General features: G+C 43.6%; 1 protein-coding gene across 6 annotated transcripts in view; it reads left to right on the top strand.

The window, feature by feature from the left end:
• The window catches only part of MICU3 (mitochondrial calcium uptake 3), a 482,285-nt gene that overhangs the window by 210,754 nt on the left and 250,640 nt on the right, over positions 1–20,891 (top strand). For all 6 annotated transcript variants that reach the window (XM_086962600.1, XM_086962605.1, XM_086962606.1 and 3 more), the window contains exons 5-6: positions 2,060–2,107; positions 4,607–4,689. In XM_086962600.1, coding sequence (XP_086818726.1) covers positions 2,060–2,107; positions 4,607–4,689 — 131 coding nt within the window. The remainder of the gene's footprint in view (positions 1–2,059; positions 2,108–4,606; positions 4,690–20,891) is intronic.

Raw genomic sequence — 20,891 nt, 5'->3', positions numbered from 1 at the left:
TGGCATGAGACCTGCTCTAGCGTGCAATCCATGTCAGCAGGAAGCTGAGGCCAGGCACATTTACCCCAGCCCACACAAACACAGGCATGGAGCGGTGGGAGGAGAATGCAGTAAAGATGGGTTTCTTAAGGCCTAGTAGCCACTACATTTTTATTTTCCTTTTTGGAGCTTGATTTCTTTTTGCAATTTAGCTCCATGCTCGGAATCTGACCTCGGTCCTATAACTGGACGTATCCTCTTCTTGGGGTCACCTGCAGTGGCACCCCGCAGCCATGAAGGATGAAAACTTTCCATGCCTGCACTTTTAAGTTCCCATAGCCTCTTGCAAAGCACACATGTGAAGGCAGAAGTCGGAGGCAGCTCTCTGATGAGGGTTATCCCTCTACAGGCCCAGTCAGCAGATGCTTCATGAGAGCCCCTTTCCCTCAGCGTTCACCAGCAGGTCTATCTCCCTACTGTCTTTCAGAGGGTGTTCTTTCACCCCATACAGGGGTCTAGTCTTCTTCAGGGTCCCGTGAAATCCATCTCCTTTCTCTCTCGCCTCCGTTCTGAGGTTTTTTAGTGGGTACAGAAAGTTCCAGAAGGTGGGCTTCTCTGTCAAATCCTGGGTGACAGATCATCATGCCACCCCGTTCCAACCTTCCTGCACATCGTATGGGATATTTCAAAATGACCTCTTGAGCTGGTCTGTTGAAAGACCTTCTCTGAGAAAGTAAGCCTTGCCCTCCAACTACCACAGCTGCCTGCACCCTTCCCTCCAAAACTTTAAAGCGGAGCCCCTCCTGTGATTTGCTCTAGAGTTCTGGCTGCCCTTTTTTATTTCTGTGAGTTCAGGCCTTCCCAGACCACATGAAGTGTGAAAAGCAATTATCACATGCAGATTCAGTCACGGCCGGCATTAATCGTGTGTGTGTGTGGGGGGGGGGAGGGGGTTGCACTGGGAGGGCGGGACGGGGTGTGTGGTGTGGGGGGGGGATTGCACTGGGAGGACAGGAGGGGCATGAGTAAATGTGATACTAAATAAAAACATACCAGTCTTCCGTCCGGGTCTCGTGTTTTATCGACTGCTACCGGAACAGGAAGCAAGCAGCCTCCCTCTTCTCCCCTAAGCCAATCACAATGCAGCAATGGCAGCCCAGCCAGGGGCTTACTGGGAGGCCATTTTATCTAAGTAGGCTGCATTGCAGCCTGAATGGAGAAAGGGCAGAGTGTGCATGACTGGTTTGGGCGGCCCCAGAGGGCCGACCAAACAGTCATTGTGCCCTCAGGAGTGGGCACACCAATCCTCCCTGCCCAGCCCTGCTCGGAGAGCAGCCCCAGCAACAGCCAAACCCTTCTGCTTTCTCGCAGTGTGAGAAGCAGAAACATAAAATGGTAGTTATTACCATTTTATGTTACTGCGTCTTGCACTGTAAGAAAGTAGTTTGGTGACGCTCCTCCGCCCCAGTGGAGGAGCCACCCCTGTGCAGATTCCATCCCCACCCTCGCCTTTCCAATGAACCGGTGCAAGCACTGGCAAAGGGCTCTATTTGTGGGGGGGTCTTTGAACCTCCTGCTGGCCAAAAGAATACTAAACTTGACCCAGCAAAAAAAAAGTCTGAATTCAATTTATGAGCTGATCCAAAGAAATATGACAAATCCTTAAGTGTCAGAAGGAGCCCAGATATGACAAAAGTGACATTGAATCTGCACTTCAAGTCCAATGTTACCATATAATCAGTGTGTCATATTAGTCTCTAGGCCTATCCTTGGCAACCGTAATGTATTATAAAAGAAGAAGACTCTCGCAGATAAGCACTTCAGATGTACACTATGAATGTCCACGCACAATGTTAGTCCTACAGAATGTCGGCATCAACCTGTGAAAGGACCCTTCTGCAATAGACTAACTGTGTGCAGATATCAGTTCTAGTCATTCAAATGAGAATAGGGAACTAATGATATAGATTTCTGTGTGTCCTGCTGTGCAATATATTCTATATTTCTGGTAATTTTTACTATTCTAAGGAAAGTCTCAAGACATGTTGGCTAATATGTGTCTGTTTCTTTTATTCTCCAGGTGTTATTTCCTACACAGAGTATCTCTTTCTTCTATGCATCTTAACAAGTAAGTATTCTGCACACCTGTGGTGTGAACATATCAACAGTCAAATGCAAAGATGATTACATGGAAATATAATTCTGTAGATATCAAAGGATGATTACTCATTGCATCAACCAAAAGTTAAGTACGCACAAAAACAGCACTATAGTATAGGAAATTCTAGCTATTATATTAAATTCTATTACATTATAAAACATATCTTTCATGCAGGATTCTGTGTTATTCATTGTGGTATTAAATTGCAAAAAAGCCTAGTATTGCAAAAGAGCATACAGACCATGTCTACCAATAAAGTCCATATATTGTTAGGACGAAAGGTGGTGCTGTAGCATCAACTGTCATATTTTGTGGAATGTGAACATTGTCCTAAACCCCCTTGTTGTGGTTGCACTACAGATGCAATATTTTCCCAATCAACTAATCATTTTTTGGGAAAAGATTTAGAGTTTGATGTACGGTGTATGTTGTCACAAATGCGACAACAGAGCTGGTCTGACCTTCCGTTTACCATCAACGGAGCCCATGTTGGCTCCAGTGACAGAAGTAGGGGCCTTTGAAGGAAGGACATTATCCTGCCTGCCCTATTTGGGGAAGATAATGTATGTCTTTTTTTTTCTATCACCCGAGGAAAAACAAATAACCCTTCTCCCCCTCCCCCCCTCCCCCAAATAAACCCTGAGAGATTCCTTGTAGGGTGGGTCATTTTTTTTTGCTCCACTCTTTAGGAATTTACTTTTGGAAAAAAATAACATTTTTGAAAAGTTTAATGAACAGCCATCAAAACAGACAGTGACTGTCCATCAAACTTTTTGTACATTGACATTAACCGCCATGTTGGTCATTACTGTCAGTGTACAGAGATAACCAATGGGCCAGCGGTCATTTCTAAATTTGACTATTTGGATGGTGGAGGCACTGTCATTCTCCACCCTAATGGATGAAGTACCATCTGTCATGTTCTAAATCCGGCCCTTTGTCACACAAGATAGAATGATGCTATTGTTTCCCTCACGCAATTTTTGACTCCCCTGTGCAGTACGGAGGTTTTGCGCTCTTTGCGTTGTTTAGTTTTGATCTATTGCTGGCTTGTACTTACAGTCCAATGGACCCTGGCCTAATCAGCAGCATAATTCTGCTGCCCTAAACCTTTTGAGAATACGATCAAGCTGTCAAGTTTACTCTTCTCGAAAGATCTGTACCTCTCCCTTTTGTCAGGTGTTCCCTATTTTAGTCAAGGCCCAAAATATTTGCATCACTGTAGTTTGAATGTTCAGGCCTATTCCAATAAACTCCCACCTCAGTTAGAAATTTAAGACCAGGAGTGAGTGTAGTAACTTAAACTTGCGGTCAGTGGCCCGCAGTCCTAACAGCTTCGTTTTCTATGTGTACTTTGTGCCGCTGCTATTATTTTCTGGGCATATCCGTCCATTTGCAGCTTATACCTTTTTATGTTATCCTTCTGTACAAGTCATCGTTGCACTGGCGTCCTTTCTAACAGCACTTCTCTGCAATGGAGGGAGGTTTATCTGGCGGTCTATTGCAATTTCGGTCGAGTTTCTGGTTGTCCATATTACTTTAAATTAGGCACATCTTAAAAATGGAGATCTATGTTTAAGTTTTTGCTTCTTGAGCAATAGAAAGAAGGAAAAAATACGATTTGATGCAAATTTGAGATTTCCACCAGTGCAATTATTGGGGCAAGCTGATTGACACTGTTTATGCTATTTGGATGAAGAGAACCGAGGTCGCTGCACACGTCCCGCTTACCAAATGTGAAAGATTCGACTAAGTTTGGGGCATATATACTCTTTAGATAACTTGCTAGAATTTAAGCCACAAAACAGTGCAAGACAAGTACCTCCTTTTTTTTTAATCGCAGACCAGAATTGTTTTGTTAAAATTATTTGCACCCCCTTAGTTTAAAAAAAATAAATACAATGGTTTCACATGTTTTTCCCTGTTTTGATGTGGTACAAAAATATTTTTGAAATATGAACTGGTACAAAACATGTTTGCTGAATTCCTTATAAAACAAGTAGCAAACATTTCCTAAAATGGGCTTGTTCTTTCTTATGCACCAGTGCACCGTTTACGAAATATGCATTCTCAGGCATATGACACATTTTACTAATTACCTTTAAATAAGAGTTAAAGCGAATGTTCTCTGTTACATCACTCCGCATAGATACCAGCCACCCTTGTCCGCATGTTTCTAGTGCCTTCAAACAGCAGTAAGGGCGGTGTTGTCTTTTTTCAGTTTTAACTGCTTTCAACACAATGCTGACACTCCGTCTGAAAGATATGTGGAAGTAAGGCGACTAATATGTTGCATATTTCGTTCCAATCTTTTGAGTAGCGTTACAGAAGAACTCCAGTTGTTCGCTTGAAACGGAGTGCTTTAAGTTAGCCAAACTGCATGTGATGCCGTAGAATGCTTGTGCAAATTTTTTCTGCCTCTCCCTGTAACTGATACCGCGTCCATCTCTCCTGTACACCTTTTAGAACCCCACGCTGGCTTCAAGATAGCATTCAACATGTTTGATACCGACGGCAATCAGATGGTGGACAAGAAGGAGTTTCTAGTGGTATGTGGTTTGCTACCTTTGATCAGGTCTTGGACCACTGTTCTTCTGGCTGCCTTTGCTCTGAACGTTTGCGTGTGACCTTTCTTTGTCATTGTCTGCATGTGGCACTGCTGTCAAGCTTGACGCTGAGTGTAAGGTGTGCTGCTCTAGGCTTTGCTTAATAGTATAATGTTTGATTTCTAGAGTCAGGGCTTGCTTTAGGGCCAGTGCGGCTGCACTGGGCGCAGACCTTTGGAGGGGGTGCTGACCTCAGGGGGGAGGGACGCTGTGTTTAGCAATAACCTATGATTGGAAAGATAAGGGACACTTTTGCCCAGTGGGAGTGAGAGAATCCGAAGAGGCAGTCATGGAATGCCCCAAAAATGATTGTCGCACTGGGCACCATCAGCGCTAAAGCCAGTCCTCTTCAGAGTCCACTTAAATTAATTTAAATATTTACACGTGTCTAAACCTAGTTTAGCCATCTTGATGCTCCTAAACGACCTTGTCTATCACTTAAACTGTGTGCTCGTTAATGCTCCTGTACTTGAGCAATAACAGTGGTATTGTAGGTCAATGTCTGTGCATACGGGTGAAGTATGGAGGAAGGCAGGTGCCAATTTCGTTTTTCTTATTCCTCAAAATAGAACTGTAGTGACCAGGAACCTAAACAATAGCTCTATTAAGTCACAGCAATTGGGTTGTGTGGTGTAATTTCAACACCTGTATCCAGACACTTGCAAATTCTTGTCTTTCCCCACCTACTCTCTTCTTTGCGTTTCCTCATACATGTGTTTTTACCAGTTTTCTAAAAATCGTCCATTGTTCTCAAGTGGAGTTATTAGTTCATCCTTGGGGTGTTTTCAGCGAATATTTGTTATTGTTAATGAATGAGAATCGTGATTTTAAGACTGTGTCACACAAGCTACGATGGTGATCTTGCATTTCATCAAGTTGCCACTTGATAAGTCAAGTGTATAATTTTTGTAGTTTTCTTTTCAAATACATGAGGAATTTAAAATCTGCCTGCTCTTGCTTAGCTATTACTCTTTGAGGTTTAACCCATTGCAACTTTCACATCACATGGGGTCTCTGGATAGCACTTTACGAAACCCAAATATAGACCATATAATTCCTGGTGGAAACGCTAAGTACAACGTGAACATTAGATTAATTTCAGTTTGCAGACGCTGGAAAAGGCATAATAAACAGTGTTGTTTAAAAAGAAATGTGTACTGGGTATTTTCACTAAAAATGTGATGAAGTCTTTGACACCTTTGGCGATGAGGTGATATTTTAGTACCGATAATGCCATTTTAAACACTGAACTTGGTGTTAACTACAAAGTCATTTACTTATGGCTAGTCAAATTTGCCCAGCCATTATCGATCCAGTATTATCACTGTTTTATTTCCTCACACTTCATTAACCTCTTGCATACGATTTCGAAAATATGTGATGCTAATCTGGGGTGTGATCGTTTCCCATGATTAGGTAGCTGGTTTTTACCTGCCATTAATTGATCAGATCTTCATGACCTCTTGTCTGAGCAAAGCCTCAAAGAGATTGTGGTTCCTGGAGTTGTTGCATACACCGCACCATTCAGTGAGCCACAGCTTGATGGCCTCATCTTGTCCATACTTCTTTTCAAACAACCAATATTGAAGAACTACAACATACACAAATGCTTCTGCAGATGATCAAGATATGCCTAACCAATAATGTGTTCCTATTTAATCACCAGCTATATAAACAAGAATGCGGTACAGCCATGGGCGTCTCATTTTCTCCAAATTACGCGAACATCACAATGGGCTGGTGGGAGAAAACTATTGCCTGGGACTCAAGCAATCAAATAGATCTAGAGAAAGTAATTCTATGGGTACGATACATAGACGATCTGTTTTTAATCTGGAATGGCACATCACAAGATTTAAAAAATTACTATCAGAGACTGTGCCAGAATGAAATTGGTTTAGACTTCACTTGCACAATGAGCAAAAAAGAAATAGACTTCCTGGATTTAAAAATCTATAGTTCAAACAACCAAATCCACTCATCTTTATTTCGGAAGAAAATGTCTACCAATAGCATACTTCATGGCAAGAGCTTCCATCCGCAACCACTAGTCGCAAGTATACCCTACGGTGAATTCCTCCGTATGAAGCGAAACTGCTCGAAAGAAGAAGATGCTGAAGATAAAATAGAGGAAACCATGAACAGACTAAAAGCCAGAGGTTACAGCGAAAGAAGCCAAGGGAAATGCAGGAGACGTACCTCATAAAAAACCAGAACAGAACTTCTGACCCCAAAGGCAAAATCCCACACAGAAACGAAGAGCCCACCAAGATTCATTACAACGTACAGCAAAGAAAGTGGGATAATCACCACTAAGATTCGTAAATATTGGCATCTTATATCCGGGGATCCAGATATAGGTAAGATGCTAGGAAATGGCCCAATTATAACATATCGGAAAACTGACTTATTACAGAATCAACTTGTGAAAAGTAATTTCAAAGGAATAGATAACACAAGAGAAAAATGCAATTGGCTAACTGATCAACAAAAAGTGTTAAAAAAAATGTAACACGTGCAAGGCGTGTAAAATTGGAATAAATAAGAACACCATACTCAAACCAAATGGAAAAACAATGTTGATCCAAGATAAAATTACATGTACATCAACACATGTTGTGTACATCATTGAATGTGAGTGTAAAATGAAATACATCGGGAGTACTACATGTATGCTCAAGAAAAGAATACTAGAACACATAAGGGCAGTAAAGAATAAAGATATGACATACGCTACTGCCAAGCACATGGCATCATGCCAGGGAAGTAATTGGAGAGTGATGTCATACTATGGAATCTTCATGGTAACAGCAAATGAAAGAGGAGGTGATAGACGGAAAAAACTACGACAAACTGAATCGCGTCTAATTATCAGATTAAAAACCAAGGCCCCAAGAGGGATGAACAATGATGAGGAGCTCTATGTTCGTCTAGAATGATGATTGATCAGTAAAATAAACCAACAAGACACTAACTCAAATTACCATCACTTGCTACTATTCCGTGTCAACGAGGGTACTATACCCAGCATAATGACTATAAAGGATATAATGGTAAAAAATTAAGGAAGCAGTAAAAAATGTGGTTAAACAAATAAAAACCGAAAAAGTTCAAGATTAATAAATGGATGGAGCGAATACAAGTGACAATTTGAGCAAATCTAAAATAAAAATGAACTATCACAGGAAGTGAAGGAAAAGGCGATTGAGCTTAATGCATATACTGCACTACAAACCCCAGGATGCTTTACAAAAGCAGTGGTAAAATGAACCTTTTTTAAAAAAGAGACTGCCAAGCATATGATATGGTACTATGCCAGCAACTAAAACGAAAATCAAACTGCTGCATGAGGAGCGTCATGCTCCAAGACTAATTGTTAAAAATTGTTTGTTAAAATTACGTAATTAACATGTATTAACATTGTGAACTACATATCCCATAATGCCCCTTTAAGGCAAAAATGGGATATAAAGTAAAAATAAACGTAGGCTCACTTACCGTGAAAAAAGCCGTTGCAGGCTGAAACGCGTTGGTCGAACAGAAGAGACTAATAAATCTTAGGTAAACCCCCAACCCAGAGTGCCGCGTCCTTGGTGGAAAAATTGTTCTCTGGGCCCTGATCCGGCCCCTACGCAGAGCACCGGTAGCAGCGCGCATCCGAGGTCTGAATGTCACATTGGAAGGATATATATATCTATATATTACGAAACACTTTGCCCTGGTTACCCTACAATTACCAGCTCTACTTAGAGTATGACCATGCTCATGCCTATGCCCTTGTTGTTTGTTGTGACTTTACAGTATAATTTTACACAAAAATGAATGAGCAAGCCGCTAAGCCCACTAGGGCAGTACTTCATAAGATAAACTTTGGAGCGAGTGCATGCGCGAGGGTCCATGTCAGGGATTCAGATACAATGTTGCGATAATAATGAGGGCACAAATACACGAAAATCCACTTTGTTAGCAGACGGTGATAACAGTCATGAAACACGCGCGCATTATTTCCTGAACCCGTTTCAGCGCGAGACATTGTTTCAAGCCAGCTAACTCTTAAGCTACCCTCAGAGCCGGCGGCGGTGATAGCTTTTTGCAACATTGTAGCGTTAGGAAAGAAGCTAATAGATACAACGCGCATTACTTCCTGAACCCGTTTCAGCGCGAAACATTGTTTCAATCGAGCTAACTTTTTACGCTACCCTCAGAGCCGGCGGCGGTGACAGCTTTTGGCAACATTGTAGCGTTAGGAAAGAAGCTAATGGCTATAACGCGCAGCAGAACTCACCCGGGGAGATGCTCAGGTCCCAAGCGGCAACAACGGGGATCATAGAAGGCGAACCAGCCCACCCCCACACACACACGCTGTAATGGCACACACACCAGCATGACACATGGGAGACTGGGATGCACAGGCAAACCAGAGGGTCTACTAAGTTAGGACCTTAATAAGGGCACATCCATGGCAGGCACTCAGGGTAAAAAAGCGGCAAAAAGTGTTAACTTATTATTTAAACGCAGAAATGGCAGCAAATGTTTTTAATTTACCTTTTCAACAGCTGTGAATTGTAACATGCTATTTGATGAAAAGGTTGTTATCACTATTACTTTGAACACTTGTTTAGGTGATTTATGAATTTTTAAATTCTGTTGTGTAAAAAACTTTTCTGCAATGAATACTCGGTAATAAGAATGGAGAAAAGACTCTGTGTAACATCCCAGATTTACCATCATGTAACCATGGTAATACCTGGTCTGAACCTGTGTGCTAATTGTTAGACACGCCCATATCTCCACAGTATATATGTATGAGCTCAGTTTGAATGCAGATGTAGTGAACAAGGCGGCAACGCCGAAACGCGTCTAAGCAGACAGTGAGTAAATAAATCGAGTTTGGATTGAGATTCATGGTGTCAGCGCCTTCTTCGTATCGGATGAGTTTGGCAAGACTGGACATATATATATATATATATATATATATATATATATATATATATATATATATATATATATATATTCAAAACAACACCCTTTCAGGCATTGAGTGACGCATAAATTATGCAAAAAAGAAGAGAACACTGGGTAGTTCTCAAGTTTAGGTGGAAAGCAGCTCCTGTTTGAGCACACTTAACACCAGCGACACTCTAGATCTGCTCACCTCAAATGTCTGTTTTTCTATCAAAGTTTTTAAGCATAGGATTAGCACAGTCGACCTGACGACCTCACCGGCGCTGGTTCCACAGGAGTCACCTCCGGCGCCGTCCTTGGGCGTCGCCGTCCCCAATGCCTCCCTCGACCTGGTTCCGGCGTCGGAGCGGCGCCGCTCTCGGCGCCACTTGGGGAGTTTTTCTTCAATGAACCGGGCCCGTCCTTTGACAACCCTGATTATCAGGAGATGGGTGATGAGGAGTATTGGGAGGGGTCTGAGGACCCTCTGACACGTGAGTGTCAGTCCCAGGAGAACTGGACAGGTGGACTTGGGGATGCCAGTGGTCTGGACACTTCGCCAGACACTGGCTTTGTCTCAGCTCCTACAGTGGCTTCGGAGGAGGGGGCCACCTTCAGTGTGGTGTTGACACAGACAGCCAAGGCCTTGGGCCTTGAGCTCCCCGTCGCGGCCGTGAGGACTAACCTCCTCACTGAGGTCTTTAAACCGCAGTCAAGCTCAACTGAGCCTCTGCTGCTGTTTAATGAGGCCTTGACAGACGTTCTTTTGGTTACTTGGTCCAGGCCCACTACAGGCCAGCTTGTAGATAGGAACGTGGCCAGACGCCACCACCTGGCCCTGGGCTACCCTTGTTTCCTGTCCACCCACCCCACCCCCGAGAGCCTGGTCATCAAGGCCTCTAATTCCCTGACCGCATTCCCGTCTGCTCCGCCTGATCGGGAATCCAAGAGGTATGAAAATTATGGAAAGAAAATCTTCTCCTCCTTTAGTTTGGGACTGCGGTCTTCCAACACCGCATGCCTCTTGGGCCGTTACACCCACTCCCTGAGGGACACGGTCGCGGACGTGCTGCCTCAATGCCCGGCAGAGGTCAAGGCTAAACTCGCCCAAACCCTTGCGGAGGGTTGAGATGCAGCACGTTTCTCCATCCGGTGTGGGCTGGATACCAGCGACTCACTGGGCAGAGCGATGGCAACGACGGTGGCGATTCGTCGCCACGCCTGGTTGAGGTCCGCCAACTTTCAACGGATGTCCAGAATGCACTCATGGACATGCCGTTTGATGGCCGTCGCCTCTTTGGCGACAAGGCAGACCATGCGCTTGAGCGTTTTAAGGACTCAAGGGCTACGGCCAAGTCCTTGGGCCTCTGGGCCCCGTGCCAGCAAACTGGTGCCTTTCGCTCCTTTCGTGGCCAAGGAAGGGGCGCCCCCACACGTGCTGCCAGTCACGCACCGCAGACTAACAACCAACACGGTGGCGGCCGTGGAAATCGCTGTGGAGGCGGTCGGGGACAACGCTGAGGCCAGTCCACACCTTCCCCCGCAGCATCCGCCTCAAAACCCTCCTAGTCCGTGCTTTCAGGCCCATGTGACGCCAGTGGGGGGCAGGGTTCGCCATCACCACTCCCACTGGTGCACTGTCACATCGGACAGGTGGGTCCTGCAAATCGTCCGAAGGGGCTACTCCCTCCCCTTCGAGACGACCCCTCAAGCCATGCCACCGCAATACCACAGCGTATCGGGGGATCATCTGCGGCTTCTGCAGGAGGAAGTTATGGCCCTCTTGGCCAAGGGGGCTATCGAGCGCGTTCCTGGGCCAGAAGTAGGGTGTGATTGCTACTCCCACTACTTTCTGGTACCCAAGAAGAGCAAAGAGGGCCTACGCCATATAATGGACCTACGGGACGTCAAAGGCTTCCTCCGGAAGGAGAAGTTCAAAATGCTGACACAGGCTCCGGTCTTGGCTGCCCTGGACCCAGGAGACTGAATGGTAGCATTGTACTTGCAGGACGCTTAGTTCCACATCCCCGTCCTGCCGGCCCACCGGCGCTACCTGCGGTTCGCGGTAGGCCACGAGCACTTTCAGTTTACCGTGCTCCCCTTTGACCTTACCGGCGCCCCACGGGTGTTCACGAAAGTGATGGTGGTGGTCACAGCTCATCTGCGCAGGTTAGGGGTTTCAGTCTTCCCCTACCTCGACGACTGGTTGTTGAAGGCGGGCTCGCCCCAGACAGTCAGCCACCTCCAGACGATGGCAGACCTCCTGCACCAGCTGGGGTTCTCCATCAATGTGCCGAAGTCACACCTGTGCCCCTTCTCAGAAGCTCCTTTTCATCGGAGTGGTTCTCGACTCGGCGCAGTTTCAGGTTTACCCCCCCCCCCCCGATCAGCGGGTTCGGGATATACAGGCTCTGATTCCGATCTTTCAGCCTTTATCCCGAGTCTCGGTCAGGTTGACGCTGCGGCTTCTGGGGCTGATGGGCCCTGCATCCTTCTGGTGCATCACGCCCGTTGGTGGATGCAGGCTCTGCAGTGGGACCTGAAGTTTCAGTGGGCCCAGCATCAGGGCAACCTGTCCGACCATGTCCTGATTTCGGAAGGCACTGCGAGACAGCTGCAGTGGTGGCTCACGGACCGCGATTGGTTCAGGGGCAGATCCCTCTTCCTTCCCCAACCGGAGCACGTAGTTGTGACGTACGCATCCCTCCAGGGCTGGGGAGGCCACATGGGAGAGGCGGAGATCAGAGGTCTCTGGTCTCCGGCGGAGTCCTGGCTCCATATCAACCTTTTGGAGCTGCGGGCGATTCGTCTAGCACTGAAGGCATTCCTCCCCTCTGTCCGGGGGAGTGTAGTGCAAGTGTTCACGGACAACACCACCGCCATGTGGTACTGCAACAAACAGGGCGTGGTGGGGTCTTGGACCCTCTGCCAGGAGGCTCGGTGTCTCTGGCAGTGGCTGGAACATCAGGGTGTGACCCTGGTGGTTCAACCCCTGGCAGGTTCTCTGAACGCCAGGGCGGACGAACTCAGCCGCCGGTGCACGATGGATCATGAATGGCGTCTGAACTCGAAGGTGGCGCAAGGCCTCTTTCAGCAGTGGGGAGAACCTTGGTTAGATCTATTCGCCACCGAAAAGAACGCGCAATGTCATCAGTTCTGCGCGTTGGAATTTCCAAGGCGGCACTCGCTCGGAGACGCTTTTCGTCGCAAGTGGATTTGTGGTCTGTTGTACGCCTTTCCGCCTATACCATTTCTGCCCAGAGTGCTGAAGAAGATCAAAAGCGACCGGGTCCAAGTAATTCTTGTGACTCCGGACTGGGCACGAAGGTACTGGTATCCCGAGCTACTCAGTATGTCAGTCGATCCCCCGGTTCGTCTGCCTCTTCAGGAGGACATTCTGTCGCAGCAACAGGGGATGGTCCCCCACCCGAACCTGTCCAGTCTCCACCTGCATGCTTGGAGATTGAGCGGCGACAGTTGAGGCCATTTGACTTGCCTCCTGAAGTTTGTGATATCATTCTGGCAGCCAGGCGTCCCTCCACTAAGTCGGTATACGCCTGCAGGTGGAACAGATTTGTGGCATGGTGCACAGCAAAGGCTGTGGATCCTCTCTCTGCCCCTCTTTCTGAGGTTCTTCTCTTCCTTCTTTCTCTTGCCCAGCAGGGCTCTGCTCTGGGCACTATCAAGGGCTACCTTTCTGCCCTTTCGGCCTTTCTGAGGCTGCCTGATCAACCATCTTTGTTCAAGTCCCCTATTGTAAATCGCTTTCTGAACGGCATCACCCACACGTTTCCACCTGTTCCCTTCGTGATGCCTCAGTGGGACTTGAACCTGGTTCTTACTTATCTGATGTGCGCTCCCTTTGAGCCACTTCACAACTGTCCTATCCGCCTTCTTACTTTGAAGACTGCTTTCCTGGTTGCCATCACCTCTGCCAGGAGAGCGAGTGAGCTCTAGGCTCTTTCCTCTAAACCTCCTTTCCTTTCTGTTCATCCGGACAAGGTTGTGTTGCGGACAAGACCCTCTTTCCTGCCCAAGGTTGTCACGGCCTTCCACATCAGGCAGTCTGTCACCTTGCCCACCTTCTTTCCGCCTCCGCATCCCTCAAAGGAGGAAGAGCGGCTCCACCGTCTGGACCCAAAACTTGCGCTCTCATTCTATTTGGATCGCACACGCCAGTTCCAGGTGGATGACCAACTCTTTGTTGGTTACGTGGGCGCTAAGAAGGGACGGGCGGTACACAAGTGGACCATCTGTTGGTGGGTGGTCTTGTGTATCAAGGCTTGTTACTCCTTGGCAAGGAAGGAGCCTCCTGTTGGGCTGAGGGCCCATTCCACTCGGGCCACGGTGGCTACCACTGCCCTGGGTTGGGGAGTCCCCTTGCAGGACATTTGTCAGGCAGCTACGTGGGCCTCGCTGCACACGTTCGCAAGACACTACTGCCTGGACAGCAAAGTTTGGAGGGATGACTTCTTTGGCCGTTCCGTCTTCCAGGACTTTCTGGTGTGATTATTGGTTTGCAGACCCACCACCGGGGTTGGTAATGCTGGGGTATCTATTCTAAGGTAAGGAATCTAATACTAACCTGTTTCTTTCAGATGAACAAGTTACTTACCTTCAGTATCGATATATCTGTAAGAAACAGTAGTTAATATTAGATTCCTTACCGCCCCACCCATCCTCCTCGTTCTGCGAACCAATATCTAGGGTTAAGGTCATCCCCTTTCAGGGCCCTAGTCTTATTGGCACCAGTGTTGGTTTTTGACATGCCTCTGCGTTTTTGGCGCGGAAAAGCTGTGTCTAAGAACTGACGTCAGCACGCGGAGGCGTCGTCTAAGTACTCCCACGACGTAATCACGGCGCCCACGACGGACGCAGAGCCACAGACGACGCCTACCGTCGCGCAAGGGTACTGCTACGCAAATATTTCCGGATTCAGTCTTGACGCCTGGGGATATTCTAAGGTAAGGAATCTAATACTAACTACTGTTTTTTACAGATTTATCGTTACCGAAAGTAAGTAACTGGTTCAGTAATGGCAAAAGACTTTGTCATTTTCTATCTCGGCGTGTATGGCACTGTGCTAATCCTATGCTTAAAAACTTTGATAGGAAAAACAGACATTTGAGTTGAGCAGATCTAGAGTGTCGCTGGTGTTGAGAGTGCTCTAACAGGAGCTGCTTTCCACCTAAACCTGAGAACTACCCAGAGTTCTCCTTCTTTTTTGTGTATGTATGTATATATGTATGTATATATGTATGTGTGTATATATATATATATATATATATATATATATATATATATATATATATATATATTCAATGAAAAAACCATAGGTTATAGACCATATATAGTTAGGAATTCGCATTTACAAAACCTTATTTTACTCACACAAAACCATTGAAATTCCATATATAGTTAGTTGCACTAACTATATATCGCGCACCCGCAATCCACTGCTGATGATGTCACATATTACATCATTCATGACATGGTCAGTGACATCACTGATGACATCACTGATGACATCTCAAATGACATCACTGATGACATCTCAAATGACATCACTGATGACATCACTGATGACATCTCATTTGACATTACTGATCACATCACTGATGATATCATTCATGTGATAATACGATGAACCTCTTCAGACTCTAATAAAACCTTAGATACAATCAGTGTAAACAGACACTCACAGACTGTCACTCATCCATGGAGTTACTCACACACCTAGTCAGTCATGCAAAGAATCAATCACACCTCCATTTCCTCAACTATACAGTTATACAAACTTTACTTATTCAAACATATACTAACACATATTTACTCTCTTATACAATCCCTGATACAAGTTCACAATGATCCATACAGCCACTCACACATTCACTGGCTCTTATGCACAGTTATTTATATATGTCAACTCTCACATGTACTGTGTTTTACATATGTACTTACTTTGACATGTAGCACTGAGATATCCATTCACTCACCAATACACTCATGCACACAGTCAACCGCCCATACAGCTGTTTCCACATGCACTTTTGAAACCATACATCTAGTGAATCAACTGCTCACACATCTATGCACAGAGTCATACACCTCCCAGCCACCCACACACACACTCAGTCTCCCATACAAATACTTGGGCAACCAATCAATAACCCATATAGTTACTCATATAGCTACTTATCAACATATGCAACAGTTTACAGAACAGACATAATGATGCACAAATTAAGACAGTTTAGTCACTAACCCATGCAATCAGTGAGACACATTTAATCACTCACTCATACAGTCAGTCATGCACCTACTAAATCCTTCATCCAGACACTTATACATCCACTCATTCTTCAATATGTAAGACATATTTTAACTTTACAGAAACATACAGTCACTGGATGTTGTCATCAGTGATGTCATCAGTGATGTCATTTGAGATGTCATCAGTGATGTCATCAGTGATGTCACTGACCATGTCATGAATGATGTAATATGTGACATCATCAGCAGTGGATTGCGGGTGCGCGATATATAGTTAGTGCAACTAACTATATATGGAATTTCAATGGTTTTGTGTGAGTAAAATAAGGTTTTGTAAATGCGAATTCCTAACTATATATGGTCTATAACCTATGGTTTTTTCATTGAATTTTCAAGGTTTTGTAAATGCTAATTCCTAACTATATATGGTCTATAACCTATGGTTTTTTCAGTGAATTTTCAAGGTTTTGTAAATGCTAATTCCTAACTATATATGGTCTATAGCCTATGGTTTTTTCAGTGAATATATATATATACATACATATATAAACATATATCATCTGTATATCTATATAAATACAAACATAAATGCATGCATACATATACTTATATGCATACAGATGCATGTTATTTACATGAAAGTTGAAAAAACACTAATAAAAGCAAAGCTAAAAAGCCACCTCATTACAAACAGAATGGCTTTAACTTAAACGAGGGCGAGATCTATTGCATTTTCAATGCTTGTTTACTTTGGTTCCATCAAGAAGGCATTCAGATGTGTCCCACATTTGCCATAAATTCTGAATGTTAGCACTCTAGTTGCACATTAGATCACTGTAGTAAAGCTACTGCTCACCAGGGACGTCTGCTGCTGGTATTCAAAGTGCATGTTTCAGTCTGCATGTCAGAATTTTTTTAATGAAATAGAAGAGGATTTGAGAAGTCACTCAAAATGATCCCTAATTTTTCTTTCTGAAGCACTAATCATACTTTCTATGGCAAAATTAACCCCCTCATGTTGTTCCTTTTTAAATTGAGTGTTTTCAGACTTACCACTTCATTCCAATCAAGATGGCTTCTGGTGTGCCATCCTTTTGTCATAAGTAAGACTGTTAGCGCACTAGTTGTTCTTTAGAACACTCTGGGACATTCTGTCATTGAGCTATACTTGGGGTACATCTGGGTGATATTTGGGCTAGATTTAGGCTCTTTTGTCTCTGGTGGCCATCTTGGGAGACTGTATGTCAGATTTTTTTAATGAAATTGAAGAGGGTTTGAGAAGTCACTCAAAATGTGCCCTAATTTTTTTTTCTGCAGCACTAATCATAATTCATATGGCAAAATATACCCCCTCATTTTGTTCCTTTTTAAATTAAATGTTTTAAGAGTTACCACTTTATTCCAATCAAGATGGCTTCAGGTTTGCCATACCTTTGTAATAAGTAGGACTGTTAGCGCTCTAGTTGTTCTTTAGAACACTCTCGGACATTCTGTCATTGGGCTATACTTGGGCTATATCTGGGTGATATTTGGGCTACATTTGGGCTCTTTTGTCTCTGGTGGCCATTTTGGGAGACTGCATGTCAGAATACTTTTATGAAATAGAAGAGGATTTGAAAAGTCACTCAAAATGTGCCCTAATTTTTCTTTCTGCAGCACTAATAATACCTTCTATTGCATAATATACCCCCTCATTTTGTTCCTTTTTAAATTAAATGTTTTAAGAGTTACCACTTTATTCCCATCACGATGGCTCCAGGTGTGCTATACCTTTGTAATAAGTAGGACTGTTAGCGCTCTAGTTGTTCTTTAGAACACTCTGGGACATTCTGTCATTGGGCTATACTTGGGCTACATCTGGGTGATATTTGGGCTACATTTGGGCTCTTTTGTCTCTGGTGGCCATTTTGGGAGACTGCATGTCAGAATGTTTTAATGAAATAGAAAAGGATTTGAGAAGTCACTCAAAATGTGCCCTAATTTTTCATTCTGCAGCACTAATCATACTTTCTATGGCAAAATATACCCCCTCATGTTGTTTCTTTTTAAATTAAATGTTTTAAGAGTTACCACTTTATTCCAATCAAGATGGCTTCAGGTGTGCCATACCTTTGTAATAAGTAGGACTGTTAGCGCTCTAGTTGTTCTTTAGAACACTCTGGGACATTCTGTCATTGGGCTATACTTGAGCTACATCTGGGTGATATTTGGGCTACATTTGGGCTCTTTTGTCTCTGGTGGCCATTTTGGGAGACTGCATGTCAGAATGTTTTAATGAAATAGAAAAGGATTTGAGAAGTCACTCAAAATGTGCCCTAATTTTTCATTCTGCAGCACTAATCATACTTTCTATGGCAAAATATACCCCCTCATGTTGTTTCTTTTTAAATTAAATGTTTTAAGAGTTACCACTTTATTCCAATCAAGATGGCTTCAGGTGTGCCATACCTTTGTAATAAGTAGGACTGTTAGCGCTCTAGTTGTTCTTTAGAACACTCTAGGAGGCTGCAGTAGAACACAAAGGAATCAACTGACAGTCTCTGTCCTTGTTGGATGTACATGTTTTACTGAGAATGTCAGACTTCATTTTCACATGACTGAGAAAGATAATGTGAATTTACAGAAAATATGCTTTCAGTTTAGCTTATAGATCCCCTTTCAAACCACTGTGGGAAAATCATGAGATATTAGTTTTCTTTCAAACAATATTCATGATATCACAGCAGAAGGTTTTTTCACATGGTAAAATCACCTTAGAACCCACCACAATTCCTAAAACGAGTATGGTACCATCAACAAATGATTTATAATGTAACTAAAGTCCTAAAACCCTCTATTAACTACAATGCTTTTTAATGAGGTGCTATCATGTATATTGGTCCCAAGATGGCTGCCAACACTTCTTGGATGAAGTGCTGACAGCCAATCAGATCAGATGTGTGGTTAGGCTCCGCCCAGATATATATCTTTTTTTGAACCTAAATTACTCAAAATCCACTGGAGCACATAGATTGAGACCTAGCAAAGGCACATCGGGCTAACAGTCCCTACAATTTTGCCAAGTTTCGTGCAAATCCATTCAGCCGTTCGAGCTAAAAGTGAGGCCAACCGCCCTATGGAAATTAACATGGGAAAAACGTGTTTTGGGACCCCCCTTTTCTCTCGGCCCCCCCTTGATGAAACCCCCCCAAATTGTCAGGGGCTGCTCAGAAACAAAATGTTCAATTTTCCTGAAAATTTCAGCCAATTCCGTCCACAAACGCCAAAGTTATTAGACATAGAATTTTCAAAAATCCCATAGAGAAAAAATCCTAACTATATATACCTACTGGCGACCGCCAGTAGGTAATATATATATATATATATATATATATATATATATATATATATATTACGGTTCACAAAGCACAGTACCAACTGTGCCGATGCACTCCACTTCAGGTGGCACATGAATCACTCGGACAGTCGGGTGTGCTCGTCAAAATGGTATTTTAATTCATATTGGTTCCGCACACAGGCACATGAAAACAGCCCAACGCGTTTCAGCGAACCAGTCGCCTTGATCACGGGTAGTTGAGTGTTGTTTCAAACAAACATAAATAAAGTTTCAAAAAAACATAATATTGCACACGTGAATACTGAGTAAGACATCAACAAAGGACAAAAGTCAAAGTATAGCAGACATCTTGTAGTGGTGTTTGTGCACAATGTAGCATAATAAAACACATATAAGGAGAAGCTTGTCCATTATACTGTGTTTGCTATTCACAAATTAACTGTTTCAATTAATGTCATATTTGTACCTTATTACCTGCGGGGCCTGTTGACACCAGAAGTAGTGTCTATGGATTCAAATTCCACTCACTATGTTATCAATATATTTAGTTTCTCATAATGTTCAAAATAAATTACCAAATAAACGCAAATTGTATGATCTCTTGGAAAGCTTCATATTTCAAATGATATATATAACGCAAGTGCATAATATGCCAAGTATGTAAATTCCCAGTGGATTTTAAATGGCAAGTAAACATTAATTATAAATTGCTGCTATAAACAAGGAACATTTGAGCAAACCCGAAGGTCATAGATTAGAGAACATCCTAACACCCCAGTGGGTAATATCAAGGCCCGTATACAATTTAATAAAGTTATAAGAGTCTTTCTCAGCAACCATAATCTTCCACAGCTTCCTGCAGGAAAAAAGGGAAAAGACAAAGCAAATTCGCCTGTCACTGTTGATGTTTCATACATCACACCATTACATTCTACTACAATGACTTTCTAACAGTGCCCTCATCACCACCAAAGAAAATTAATTGTGAGATATAATGAGTCAATTAATAAATGGTTAAAAACAAGTTCTCGCAGAAATCCTCAGGAAATCTATATACATGATGTGGTATATTGTAGAAAACATATATATAAATATAAACAGACAATGCTACAAACATCCCACATGGTCGGGGCTAGCCTACGTGTCTCCTAGATGCCATATCATCTCCTCTTCAGAATTGAGGCCCCCAGGGATCAAGGTGTCTAGATTGATGATATATCTATTTTCTAGCTGTCTCAATTTACAAATTTTGTCTGACCCCCTGACCCCCCCCCCCCCTCCTTGGCATTGGTGGAAGTTTGTCAATGACAAAAAATTTGAGGAGATCTCGATTACTTTTGTGATGCTCCTCAAAATGACGAGCCACAGGGGAAGTTTGGTCTTTATTTTGGATAGCCCTCATATGCTGAAGGACTCGTACTTTGGCTGGGAACATGGTGCTTCCCACATACTTCTCAGAGCAGGGGCATACCAAAATGTATACACAATATTCAGAGAGACAAGTTAAATGTTTCCCGATGTTCTTTACTTTTTCTTCTACTGGGAAAAATACCTTTTTCACGTTTGAGCTATATTTGCACGCTTTACATTT

Source organism: Lissotriton vulgaris, chromosome 3_1 (assembly GCF_964263255.1).
Source record: "Lissotriton vulgaris chromosome 3_1, aLisVul1.2, whole genome shotgun sequence".
NCBI lineage: Eukaryota > Metazoa > Chordata > Amphibia > Caudata > Salamandridae > Lissotriton > Lissotriton vulgaris.
The sequence above is the reverse complement of the archived record's forward strand: the minus strand, read 5'-3'. Positions and strand labels throughout refer to the sequence as shown.